We start from the raw sequence: 13,436 nt of genomic DNA, 5'->3' as shown, positions 1-13,436 counted from the left end.
TGTTAACGGCATCTAGTGTTTTCAGGGAGGCATGCCAAGCACGTGATCAGAGCTGTAAAGACATTCAGCTAAAACACACGTGTTGCTGATGATCTGATTGGCTGTTGGATCACGTGCACAGAACGCTGAACAGCAGCAGCAGGAAATTTACTGTATGCACTTCAACTTCCTGCATCTGTTTTCTGCCTCTGCTGTGACAAATAACGACTGTCAGCTTAATAACATAAAACAGCAGCACGTACAGAAGCATGGAGCCCACTGCAGGCCACCATGTGACCCTTTGTAAGGAGTGAAGCGTTGTAGAGTATTAAAGCACAGCGATGTGACACAGTGATAAACCTGCTCGTGCTCTCATTAATGACTGAATCCTTCTGTGGCTCTGCAGGAGCTCGAGCATCAGCGGGGAGTTCTGATGACCGAGATTCAAGCCAATAAGAACTCTTGGTTCAGCAAGACTCTGGGGTCCCTGAAGAGCTCTGCGTCCTCTTCCTCCAGCTCCACATCCCAGACCCCGTCCTCTCCGAAGGAAGGCACTGCCTAGATCAAGCTCCTTCGCCCTCCCTCGCCCTGCAGGATGCACACTAGAGCTGAGGAACACAAGCCGAAGAAGCAAGAAGCGCAAAAATGCAGTATTCCTTTTTCAGTAGGCGGAAACAGGGAGCTTCCTGGACCGCAAATAGCCCAAAACTGTGGGAAGAACCAGGCGGGGGGACTGAATGAACCATCTGCCTGAGTTTGAGGGAAATATGAACCTTCTCCACTTCACAGTGGATCAGAGCAGATGGGGCGAAGAAGTTCAGTGCTGGAACCTGGTTGGGTCTCTTCGCTCCACCTTGTGGCCAGATGGCGCTATTGCAGCAATATTGTGTGAAGTTTCTTGGTAGCTTGAAAGTAAAGCGGAGTTCAACACCTGTGTTGTGATCACAGGCGTCTCATACGTTTAATCCTCAGTGCAGATATAGCCCACACGTGCTCTGAGAAAGGAATACTGCATACAAGTGAGATAATACGAAACTTGTATTTCTTTATATTAATGTAACGTAAACAATGTTGTCTTATAAATATGTATAACTGATTAGTAATTTTTTTTTTAATAATCTTGTACAGAAAAAACACACGAGGCAAAGTTCTTAAATTTCTTTTCTACTCTTTGAATGTCATCTCTTCAGATGTTGAGGTAAGCACAGTGTGTGATTGATGTGGTGGAGTCCAAACGCTGACGGGCCAAAGTGACAGCCGCCAGTTTCTGTTCCCCTCTAACTCCGTTTTTATGGTCAAGACTTTGTAATCTTTCTTGGTTTTAATTTCTAAATCGAGTTTTATTTTCTCGTGTTTGCAGATCAAGCTTTTTTTAGATATCTGTGATGGTGACAGCAGTGGCCTCTGATTCTGTTATTTTATAAATATAAAACTGATAATACGACGCGTTTGAGACATATTAGCTGCATGTTTTTAGCTGGAGATGTCACAGGCTGCGTTCTTATGAAAATCTTTAACCTCAAACATTAATAAGTAGGATTAATGCGTACTTATTGCAGTATTGCTCCACTACGGTTAAATAGACCAGTTGCACAAAGGTGCCAACGCCCTCGTCCTTTGTTGATGGATCATTATTTTTACACATCATCGCCATGTTGATCCCTTGGTCCATAAATGAGTGTTGGCTCTGACGCTCCACGGTAACGCTCCACGGTAACGCTCCACGGTAACGCTCCACTGTGAGCCATTCACGTATGTTTAAATAGTCACGTGCGTCTACTTTATGAGATGAACAGCAGATGGCGCCAAATTCAAACGAGCTGCTTCTTTGATTTCAGAGGACAGAAATAAAAATTGCTGTAAAATGAGCCAAAACAAAATGTTTTGCGTGTTGGTGCTCGTTTAGCAGATATAAGCTGCGGTGCGGTGCCAACTCCCCTGCTTTACTCTTTGGTTGACACTAACATCAGCCTTTGGACTCGGACCAATCCCACGTGTACTTTATGTGTGTGAATGTGTGTGTTCTGCACTGTTATTCAAGTGGTTCAAGTCGATGTTCCTCGTTCACGTGGCTGCCTTTTCTGTTAATGACTGAAGCGATCGACTGTTTGAACTGTCTGACAGCGCCAGCTGTGCCATAAGAGCCTCTCCTCTGCTCCCTTCTTGTAGTCGTCCTAACGATCTCTGCCCATATCGCTGAACAACCTTTTTGCTGGACTTCATTTTCAGCTCCGCATTTCACACATTTCCTCCAGGAGCCTCACGACTCGAGGGCCGTCCTCTCACTGGAGGGAATGCTTCAAAATCATGAAACGGGAGAAAACAGAAGCCGACTGATCATCACTGAATTCCAGGTGTTGTGCTTTTCCAGGACATTCCTCTTCACTGCGTCATTCTTGTTGTACAAAGCGGTTTAATGTCGGAGAGAGCTCCCCGTCTATTATGTGCACTAACGCAACACTGATATTTGAAACACTATTTCAACGTGTGTTTGTTTGAACGTTTGTAGCTGATGATTATTGATGCTGTTGCACAAGCAGGCGCTGAGTCGTGTGGTTTACAGGTGGCTGTAGCGCCACAGTCCTGTTACACTGGGAGGGAGGGACTCCAGCGCCGTTTGCTGTACAGTAACTGTCTGAGCTGCATTAATAAATTTCAGTTTTTCTCTTTGTTTGTGCACTTTGAGATTTTATAGGAAAGGAGGATACTGACACTGACACCACGTGTGCACACACACACACGTGCAGGTATTAGCAGGTAAATGCAGACATGCAACGTTTTCCCGTTATAAGTAATGTAGACTCACAAAACTTCGTATTGTTCCAAAGTCATGTGAGCAACTACTTGTGTATTCCCAAACATGGTGCATGCTGGCTCACTTATTCAAACTAAACTTTTGGCATTTGCACCAATCAGTGTTCAGACACAGATTTCACCTCCGAGGATTTGAAATCATCAAATCAGACTTTCAGCTGAAATTTAAGGAATTTTACAAAACTGACTGTTTATAAATTGCAGCCATTTTTATCTTTGTGATCTCCTGACAAATTAAACAGACAAAATATCTGTTTGGTGCCTTTTCACTGCTTTTCCTTCTATGACACCCAAAAAAAGACCCTGATGCAAAAAGTGGGTTTGATGACAGAATTATTTCTATGATTTAGAAAAACATCACAAACAATGGATGAAGAGAGTTTACAGGTTACACTCAGCAGAGAGTCTGAAGCCCAAATGCAACATTTGATGGCCGTGGGTTTTAGACTTTAGGCAGGTACCGGTTTATTCAAATGATCCTCATATTTAAAATGATGTAACTTTGTCCTTGTAAGTCATAAGTGGTCAGTTACCAGTCAGAGAACATATAAAACCTAACCGAATATAAACTTAATGAAATTTCTATTTAAAAAAACAAGTGTATCATCACCACAGAGTTCACGGGGAAACTGTGCGACTCGGATTCACGACAACGAAGCCAAAATGCTCAACAACCTTTATTGTTGCAGATCCGAAAGGCATAGCTGGAGGCATACAGCAGCAACATGACTATAATGAACCAGAACAGTGCAAAACTGAAGCATCTAAACCACACGAACAACCATGAAGTAGAAATAGGAAACAAAACAAAGCATAAACAAAATGACGCTGCATTTACATGTGACACCATCATCCTGGCTTTTTGAACATCGAATCGAAAGAGTTCCCACGATCACCACGTAGTGACGTGTTATTGTGGACCTGTCCGGCCGGAGGCTCCATCCGACATCATCCATGTCAGGAGGTTCGGGTCTGTCCCAGCTGTCATGGGGCGAGAGGCGGGGCACGCCCTGGTGGAACCACAGATTAATATCATGACTTGATCTGTTGCCAGTAGGTATGATTTTGCACTCATATACATGACAGCATTGGGGTGCAGTTATAACAGGCTGCCGAATAAAAACTATCTGCCGTCTCGTCCTTCCATGAATCCGTACCTTGGTACCCGATGTCGCGTGGGGGGGATGATATCTCCCCCTGACCTGGCGTCCTGGCTCCCCCTTGCCGTAGCATGTGTGTTGTACATAGTTACAGACACCCAGGTGGGACTTGAACTTACACCGCCTGCTCCAGAGGCGTGTAGTCTTATCACTACGCTATCCAGCAGCTCGTGGCTCCCTGTCGGGAAATTGAACCCCCGGTTCAACTGCCAGTGCAGATATGCAGGTACCAAGACTCGGCCTCTTAACAACTGCATTCATCACATTTGAGATGTGTAACACGTTTCATTGCCTTTTAAGCTTTTTGTGGACCAAAGCGACAACTTTTGTTGCGTTGCCACCAGAGTGCGCTGCTGAATAAAACCTCAGTTGATGCGTCAACGTGTGAGGAGGAGTACATCAAATATACCAATAGGTGGCGCTCTAAGTGTCCAGGCATGTGTCCAGGACTCATCAACCAGGAAGTCTAGGCCAGATTGGACTTTGTGTATCTGACTTACAGTAATTTTGTGCTTCATTGTAAAACGTCGAAGTTTGATTACAAACAACAAGCCGCAAACTCTGCGACAAACATCAGGATCAGAAACCAGAGTTTGCTGCAGGTCTGTGAACAGGTTTGTGTCATTTTTGCAAACACATTTTTTAAATATAATTACACAGTAAAGTGTGAAACGTCACACACAGTATCACACTCGAGCTCTTTCGCCTTAGACTGTAACTCACTCTTCCACAGATGCTCGTAGAGGCAGGCTGCAGATGCTTGATTTTACACACCTGCATTCAAAGATTAAGAGCTTTGGTCCAACACGTGTGTTTGTATAGCGCAGCAGACAAAAACTGAAGGGAGTGCTGGAAAGTTATGTTAACACAAGTCAACAGCTTCACGCCCTGGAGGACGGGGCTGTGGCCCCCCCACACCCTCTAGCAGATCATTACATGAAGGAACCTTTTAAAAACAAGCGCGTCCATGCTCACAGGTGTACACACGGGTGATCACACCCACAAACTACACCCTTTTTGGCTCCTACCTCAAAGCACACTGTGTTCTGTTGATCTTATGTGCTGCACAATAATGTTTAACATTTAGTATTTACTGTCATATTCCCATATATCATTGTGATGTTGTTTATTCTATTACTCTTGTTCTCTTCTGCTTGTTTTCTTTTTTCTTTCTCAGCAGGTGATCCAGGTGATTGATATATGCATTTTTTTTTCTCTGCCCGTTCTGTTGGTTTTTGTCTTTTGCCCTTCTCCCCCGTCCCTCTTCTCAGCTCTTTCTCTTTCCCTCTTTCTTTCTCCCCTTCTTTCCTCCAGTCAAGTCTGTCCCGTATTCAGTAAGTGAAAATAAAATAAACAATAAAAGGTGAATCAAATGGACCATTACGGCAAGGCTGGGATGGTCAGTTTGGTAAAGTAAATCCGTTGGGCATCTTTCTTTGCCTTTAGACAACAATTCTGATGCAAAAGAGCCAAACGGGACAGGCCCCAAGAAAAAAAAAAAAAAAAAACACAAGTCAACAGCAAAGTACAACTGTTCTGATAAGATGTTTTAAAAGTGTAATAATGTTATTTTCTTGTGAAAAATCACAAAATAATATTTTAAATTGTCAGATCTGTCAGCGTCGCATGAGCCCACTAAATAAGCCAAGCAACTTTGTCTTCTTCCAAACAGGAATGCATATTGTAACTACACCCTTGATGTCATTGTTTTCTTCTGATTTTCTGTGTAATTCTGTCACACAAGTACAATGTAAATGTAAAATATTTAGTGGAATCTGGTGAGATGAAATTTACTTGATTGGTTTAGAATCAGCTGATAGAATTGCTCCAAGTATTTAAGTAAATACATGTTTGATGTTTTTATGTTAGTTTAATGAAAAAGATTTCTTCATGAAAAGCAAAAATAGCAAGAAGCTTTCTTCCCGCCTTCCCAGTAACCCTGGTAACACAGTAAACTAGCACTGTGCAGGGTCACCTGGAGGTAAATGAACCATCTTAAATTCTTCTTACTCTTTGGTTTGCATGTTGCTCATTCGGTCACTGAGCTCGTCAAAGTAATTATCAACAAAGCGAAGCATCTGAATGACGGCGCTGAGCAACAAGATGTCACAGTCGGTGTCCACCTCCAACTCCTCGCTGTAATTCTTCACTGGAATGATGCAGGACAACGGCACGCCGAGCCGGGAGCTGACCTCCTGCATCTGTATCACAGTGTACAAGAAAAGGCTCATCCTACCATGTTCAAAGTTATTTGTATTTACTAAAAAAGGTTTGTTTTCCCTGTAGAACCATCCTCACCATCTCCTTAATGTAGCCACTCTTGTAAATGTTTCTCACGTCCTCTTTCACCAGTGGGCAGGCTTCATCTACTTTAGTGAGGAGCACCAGCTGAGGAATGCCTGGAAACAAATGAGCAGGAAGCTCATTTCCAAAATGCCACAGATTCTGACACAGTGAGTCATCACAGTATCATTATAATAGAATCTCATCTCTCTGGTGAGGAGGGAGGATGCACCAGTGTGTGCACTGTGGGTATACGTGTTCATGGTTGTGTGCTTAGTGACAGTTCACAGGACCTGGAGTCTTTGGATGGGAACGCTCTCATCTGGGGGGGAAAGTGTGACTGAGAGGAATGACCTTCCAGATCTGAACCCAAAGAGTGCTCTGCTTCTATAGACTTCTATACTAATCATAGTTTGTCCATAACAAATACAGGTAAGTTATTCCTACGGTACTTGGCACCAACGTTCCCTCTAATGTTTCATGTGTCTGAGCGAACGCACAAACTCCCTGAGCGGTACCACTGTGAGCGACAGCAGACGTGTGCACTGTGGTCACGCCAGCATCCAATCCATCCAAGTTACATGTTTATTAAAATAATCAAATTACAGCATTTATGTTAGACTACTTTTAATTAACTGCTTTGGCCCACTTACAACGAAAATTAAAAATAAAGTCTTGTTCATGACCTGTGCAGCATGTTAACACTATTATTAACTAACCCCTAACCCTTTATAACAGAGTGTGACTTAAAAATATGCAGGACTAATTTCTACTGGGTGGGAAGATCTGACAAGCCGGAACATGCCCGTTTAATTTATCAAGGTTTGCTCCACAGTCTCAGCGCAGAGCTGCGTTCATAAACAATCGCACATCCGAATATTGGTCTTTTTAAAATCTTGATGTAACTGTGAGACCATTTATTCTCCTCGTTGAAACAAATGGACGGTTTCAACAGAAACAACAAAAACTGAATATTAATCAGGAAAACCTTACATTTATGGAGTTCACATACTAGTATAGACTGCATTTATCTGGTAGTCTGCTAATGTCGAATTTTGGGAAGGCACCATGAGGTTACTTCTGTTTGCTCAGTCCTGTCCCACATTCCAAAGACATCGTCCCAGTCTTCATGAAACTCATAATACACTCAAAATATAGAGAAATTATGAGTTGCTCAAGAGCTTTACACAATTTAAGAATTTAAAGAATAAATTAAAGATATTAAGTTGCAGCCTGACAGAAATAATGAAGAACATGCTTATAATCAAACCGAGGTCTGAAGAAGTAGCAAGCCCGCAAACAACAGAATAAATGAGCAAATGAAGCTCTGCCAGTCACAGAAATGACCTCCACATCTGGTCTGGGACCTGTGAGCAAGAATATTATTTTTCTGTATTTCATTTCCTTTAAAATTGTTTCGATTTATTAAATTAGATTAAAATGGATGAATGAAAATCTGTTTACTGGAAACAGTTTTGGTGATTTTCAGTGTAAAATATCTGGTTTAGGTTTACAACGAAAGCTATAAAAAGGGTTGAATTTCAATTCAGTCTTGTTTATGTATTTATTATTTAATCTATATTATAAGGTAAAGACTCATCCTATACCTAACTATCCAAGTCAAAGTTTATTTGAAGAAAGCACCATCTCTGCGTGAAAGGGGCGTGTTTATGGCAGAAAGGAGGCGGGACTCCCAGCGGCTGATTGGTGGCTGACAGTCGGCCTGCTGACCTCTGGCTGAAAGTAGCAGCTTTGAGTGGCTGTATCTGTATGTTGTGTTGAGATTCAGAAGGAAAACAGCTGTAATGACTGCACTCGGCTCTACTGACCCATTAAGTTGACCTTTCTGCGGATGGCGTCCAGTTTCTCCTCCAGCCCCGTGGGCATGATGGAGATCTTACAGCTATCAATGACATAAACCACGCAGTGGATCTTGTCTTTGAGTCTAGGAGACTTGTGATAGCCGTGGGCCTCAGGATGCAGAGGAGCTGAAGGGTTGAACTAGAGGAGGAACGGAGACACGGTTAGAGCCGACAGCTGACAAATCTCTGTTTCATACATTCAGTGTCCTGCTGATGTAATGCAGCACCTGATAACAGTCTGGCAGGTGACCTTTGAGGATGCTGTTCAGGTCATCGATGTCAAGCCCCGCCCCTTTGCTCTCCTCCAGCCCCATGGTATCGCACAAGATTATCGGCAGAGGTTTCCCTTCACGCCCGGCTTTCACAGAGTACGAGCGAAACTGTTGGACACAAAGCGATTAGAGCACAGCGCACAGAAAGGGGGCCGCTGAAACCACTCACAATAATCAATCACCTGTGTGGTGAGGCTGGTGGAGGAGGAGCCAGATATGGCCTGGCTGGTGACGTGGCCTCTGAATACAGAGTTGACAGAGTTAAAGAAGCTGGACTTTCCAGCTCCGACTGGTCCGATGAGCAAAACCCGAGCCTGGGTCACAGAGCTGACTGTGGGTTTGTAGCTCTTAATGCTCTCAATCAGCCCCGCCCTCTTCCTGCACAAACGAGGAGATGGAGAACTTTTGCAGCAACTGTAATATGTGTCAGTAAATATAATATCATATCATTGCAGCCAACTGATTAACATATTCCTCCAGCTGTTTGTAGATCAGTGTACTGTACAAAAGTCAGGACTGTGGCTCCGTCACACTTACTCAGACTCCCACACTATCGTCCTCCATGGCCTCTCAAGTTCAGAGCTTTCTGTTCAAGAGCAAAAACACAGCAGGACATCAGTGCTGCAGTCGCTCACCCGGCTCACGATCCATCACAGAACCGTAAATGTGACCTTGACCTTGAATGCAGTTTGGGGCAAATGTTTGCAGGTTTCCTTAAAATTCAACTGATACTCTTGAATATTGTGGACAGATCAAAGATGGACCCCACTGCCGTGCAATAAACTCATCAGTATTTTGGTTGGATGAGCTTGTGATGAAATCTATTTTCTTAACCACGTGTTCAATTTAGGGTGGAGGGGGTGGAGGGAATGATTAAAGGCCTGTTAGAGGGCAAGAATATAACGTGTGATACCTGTTATTGTTATTATAACTAAAAGTTATTTTATGTCTGGGATAAATTATGCAGACAGCCGGTAACCTAGTGGACCTACCCTCCACTTGGTAGACTTCACACTCCGTCAGGTTGAGATCATTGCCATGCATCTCTGCAGCAGTGAAGTTGTAATAATTTCCTGGACTGCTGTACGCTACTGGCTTGCTTCCATGGACAAGAACCAGTGCTTCTCCAAAATAAGGTCCAGAGTTTCCGATCATTTTCACTGCATTTCCAGGACCAGTGACGGGATACTTGAGGAGCTGCTCTCCAGTGAAGGTAAAAAGAAAAGCTTTATCATCATTCACAAACCCTCCAGACTGATTAAAGGGTTGTTTGGTGTAGCCTCCAAACACAAAACCAGAGTTGTTGTAGCCCACGGACACAGTGGGAGAGCGGTGGTCACATTGTTGGTGAAATGCTGCACCGGTGAAGCCGTGGACGCTGGCCTTGTACAGCAGCTGCAGCCTGACTCTCCCCAGCTCAGAGCAGATGGCTCTCTGCCTGCTTTTGGTTAGCTTGGCATTCATGATGGAAAAAGGATCTTCTGAGCTGAGTCAGTTATACTGTTTAATCTGTGGAGTCAATGAAAACACATCCACAGTCACTGCATCGAGTCATATTTCCATAATTAAAAACAAAGTGCAGTTTCTTTGCCTCATTCCTTGTAAATAGCACCACAACAGTTCATTTGCCTCAGCGCTATTTAATAATGTCCTTCTTAGGTCTCAGTGTAGTGCACTGAATCAAATTCACACATAAAGACTTTTAATTATCTGCATTTTGTCTTTATCATCAAAATTGTTTGATAATTTCACACTTCAAGAATCCATTTTCTGTTAGTATGTTTCATTATTTTATTTTAAATATATATTTTTGAGACTGTTATTGGTTTTTAATCTAGTTTAAACCAAACCACTCCACTGGCTTTAGCTACATTCTGGACCGTGCTTCCGGAATGCAGTAGCTAGCGAGCTGATTGGAGACCGTAACAGCCAATCAGAATTATTGCATCCAAGTCTGTGATTGGTGGGTTTTGTGGCACACTTCTAAGGGTGTACAGAGAGCTGAGACACACTGAGAGCAGGTCTGCAGATGTCTGTGAGCACAGAGATCTGAGCGAGAGCGGCTGTTATTGTGCGTGGATGTGGATAATAGCAAACAGTGAAATGCATTTCTCTCACGCAGGAATGAATTTTGTTCGCTCAAATTAAACTAAAATAAATTTCTTCTCAAAATGCAACATTTGCGCTTGCATTTTTTTAACGTGCGCTCGGAATAGAGGCACAAAAACACCGCCATGGTTACAGCACATGTGTCCAGCTCTTATCGGTTCTTTCGATCAAAGTCAGACTAAAGTTTATTTTGCCAAAACTGATCGCTTGCATTTAAACTGCTTTAAATAACTTGTTGGTGTATAATATGTGAAACGCGGCTCAAGTCATCTTGAGCCACAAACAACATTCCTGTAACAAGGTAAAGTTTTTGGCCGTGACTTTAATGTTTCCTTTATTTATCCAGTAAAAGAAAAAACCTCGTTGACATTAAAATGTCTTTTTAAAAAAGGTCACCTGGGCACGAGGACAGCAGAAACACAAATATTACAATGGTCCGGTAAACATACTTTAAGCGGACACAAAGGACCGGATTGGTTATAATGTAGGCACAATAACACAGAGTTATAAAGACGCTTGAAAAACAGGTAATTTTTAAAATTTTATGTATAACCTTTTGTAAACTCTGCTCATTGACCAACGTAAAGATGTTACACATGAAAACACACGGAGACCTTGGAAATCAGTTTTTGGCGCAACACCGGAGCTGAAAAAACAAAAACATCGCTCACTCGTTTCTGTGATGTTGATTCCGAAAGTTCAAATATGTGAAAATACATTTTGCTTTAGTTTGTTAAACAAGCAAATCTGAATGGTCACTTTGGAGAAGATGATCGATTTAGAGAAAGACTGAAAAAAGAAACCAGGCGAACACCACAGTGGCGTCACAGGCACAACCCTGCGGTCTGATTTCCTGACAAGAGTGAACCACACCCAGCTCACTAACTGCACCAAATGTGATTTAACAGATTTATGTGGCATTTTATTATCGAAACGACGTCTCCGTTAGATTAACTTACACTAACTAAACTTTCTTACAGTTCTCTGGTTTTTGTTGTTGTTTTGCAATAAAGAAAAAACAAACAAACATTCAAAATCTTACATGCAAATTTAAAAAACGGCCGCAGCTCTTTCTTACTTCCAGTCTTACCTCCTGGTCCAGACAGATGAGGGAGCGTGAGCAGTTGTCGCAGATGTCGCTGTGGACAGATGTGAAGTACAGATGTGAGAAGCAGTCTGCCGCCGGAAATGAAACTGGAAGCATTTCGCAGACTGTGGGCTTACCGGTGGTTTCTAGTGTTCAAAAGTAGAGTGGGAGGAGGCAGAGCCTTCAGCTTTCAGGGGCCTCGTCTCGAAACCAGCTCGTAGTTTGGATTCGATAAACACAAAGACTTCTCTAGTTTAAAGATCAGGGTTAAAGCATTAGGCTGGGTCCGCTGACCCTGAACCCTCCCTTAGTTATGCTTCAGTGGGTCGAGGCTGCGGGGGGATTCCCACAAGTGTTTCTTCTTCACTCACTTTGTGTTTGTTAGGTTAGGTTTGACTTTGTTAGTCAAAGTCAAATTTATTTATACAGCACATTTAAAACAACAACGTTTGACCAAAGGTCTGTACATTTAAGATAATCCATCCATCCATCCATCCATCCATTTTCATCCGCTTTGTCCGGGGCCGGGTCGCGGGGGCAGCAGCCTAAGCAAAGAGTGTGTGTGTGTGTGTGTGTGTGTGTGTGTGCATTTAAGATAATCAAAAGAGATAAAAACAAAGGAAGACGTGACAAAATTTAAGAAAAGAAGCATAAAATGAGAAGATTTGAGTAAGAAATAAGGCAAATAAAAGTAGAACAAACTCATTCTGATTGAAAAGCTGAAAAATAAAAGTGGGTTTTCAGACGGGCTGTGAAAGTGTCCAATGTTGGGGAGGTCCTGAGGTCACAGCAAAGGCTCCGTGCTTTAATCTGGACCTCGGGACAGCTAGGAGCATTTGATCTGCAGACCTCAGTGACCTCAGGAGTGCACCAATTCAAAAGATCAGAAAGGTATGAGGTTGCAGCGCCTTAAAAATGAATAACAAAATCTTAAAATCAATTTGAAAACTAACTAGCAGCCAGTGTGAGGATGCTGGTGCAGGAGATGTGGCCAGTCAGTAACTGTGCTGCAGCGTTTTGGACCAGCTGCAGTCGGCTAACTGATGACAGAGTAAAGACAAAGGTCGAGGAGAGATGAAATGAAGGCATCTCTCAAAGTCTCTGAAACAGAGGAACGGCTTCACTTTTGCAGCTGATTCATCATTGAACAACTTGATGTCCGGGACAAGTTTGTTCAGAAGAGCGCCGGGATTAGTCATCGGTGATGCAGCCATGCAGCTTTGGAATTTCACCACCCAATCAGCAGCTTCCCTTAGTTGTCAGCTATCTGTACTTCTCAGGGGCAGGACTTGACTTGGGTTCCTGCTCTGTGGCACCACACATCTGGAGGTAATGAGCTCCTCTCAACTGCTGTCACTACTGAAGGTGGTGGTTTGTCTTCAGTCAGTGTTAGCGACAGTTTGGAAACACTGACAAAAGGACAGGAGGCGGTGCTGAAGATGTTATGAGCGAGCAGGATGGGCAGGATTAGAAATGAGTACGTCAAAGGAACCGCTCAGGCTGGGCAGGCAGGAGACAAAGTTAGGCTGAGGTGGTTCTGACATGTGACAGGAGGTAAGGTGGATAAGAAGATATGTATTGTGCAGGTACTGGGAGGAAAAGGGGGAAGATCTCAGAGGTTTATGGAGGGAAGAGTGAAGTGGACGTGCAGGGGGTTGGAGGGAAGAGAATCACTTTTATGGACACAGATACGAGTCGTGGTCACTGGCCGGCGATGCGCGACACACTGTTGTTCTACGACGTTTACAAGAAAGGCAATCGGAGAATACCCCATCAGCTCGAACCCCTCCCTCCATCTTTTCTAACATTCACACATTAGTATCTTGCCCAAGGATAAGGCATGCAGACTGGAATCAAACCCCCAACCTTC

The 13,436-nt window shown here is 43.3% G+C and overlaps 2 protein-coding genes across 7 annotated transcripts in view; one reads left to right on the top strand and one right to left on the bottom strand.

Annotated features, from left to right (window-relative positions):
• The window catches only part of rabgap1l (RAB GTPase activating protein 1-like), a 95,918-nt gene extending 93,273 nt beyond the window's left edge, over positions 1-2,645 (top strand). For all 4 annotated transcript variants that reach the window (XM_080887327.1, XM_080887326.1, XM_080887329.1 and 1 more), the window contains one exon: positions 386-2,645. In XM_080887327.1, the coding sequence (XP_080743453.1) occupies positions 386-541 (156 nt within the window). In that variant the 3' untranslated portion in view covers positions 542-2,645. The remainder of the gene's footprint in view (positions 1-385) is intronic.
• Positions 2,646-3,463: 818 nt separating this feature from the next.
• Positions 3,464-11,795, bottom strand: LOC308399191 (interferon-induced protein 44-like). 3 transcript variants are annotated; one of them, XM_080886278.1, is made up of 10 exons: positions 11,704-11,795; positions 11,570-11,618; positions 9,363-9,879; positions 8,908-8,956; positions 8,553-8,748; positions 8,326-8,478; positions 8,066-8,237; positions 6,252-6,352; positions 5,964-6,154; positions 3,464-3,803 (listed from the first exon to the last, which is right to left on the bottom strand). In XM_080886278.1, exons 3-10 carry the CDS (start codon positions 9,832-9,834, stop codon positions 3,704-3,706), a joined length of 1,434 nt encoding a protein of 477 aa, XP_080742404.1. In that variant the 5' UTR covers positions 9,835-9,879; positions 11,570-11,618; positions 11,704-11,795; the 3' UTR covers positions 3,464-3,703. The 3 variants fall into 3 exon arrangements, with proteins under 3 accessions (XP_080742404.1, XP_080742402.1, XP_080742403.1); XM_080886276.1 differs by having other exon boundaries at positions 11,570-11,705; XM_080886277.1 differs by lacking the exon at positions 11,704-11,795 and having other exon boundaries at positions 11,558-11,688.
• Positions 11,796-13,436: the final 1,641 nt, after the last annotated feature.

Source organism: Rhamphochromis sp. 'chilingali', assembly GCF_963969265.1.
Source record: "Rhamphochromis sp. 'chilingali' genome assembly, chromosome: 7".
In the NCBI taxonomy this organism is placed as follows: domain Eukaryota; kingdom Metazoa; phylum Chordata; class Actinopteri; order Cichliformes; family Cichlidae; genus Rhamphochromis; species Rhamphochromis sp. 'chilingali'.
Note: the sequence above shows the minus strand (reverse complement) of the source record. Positions and strands in the feature narration are given on the sequence as shown.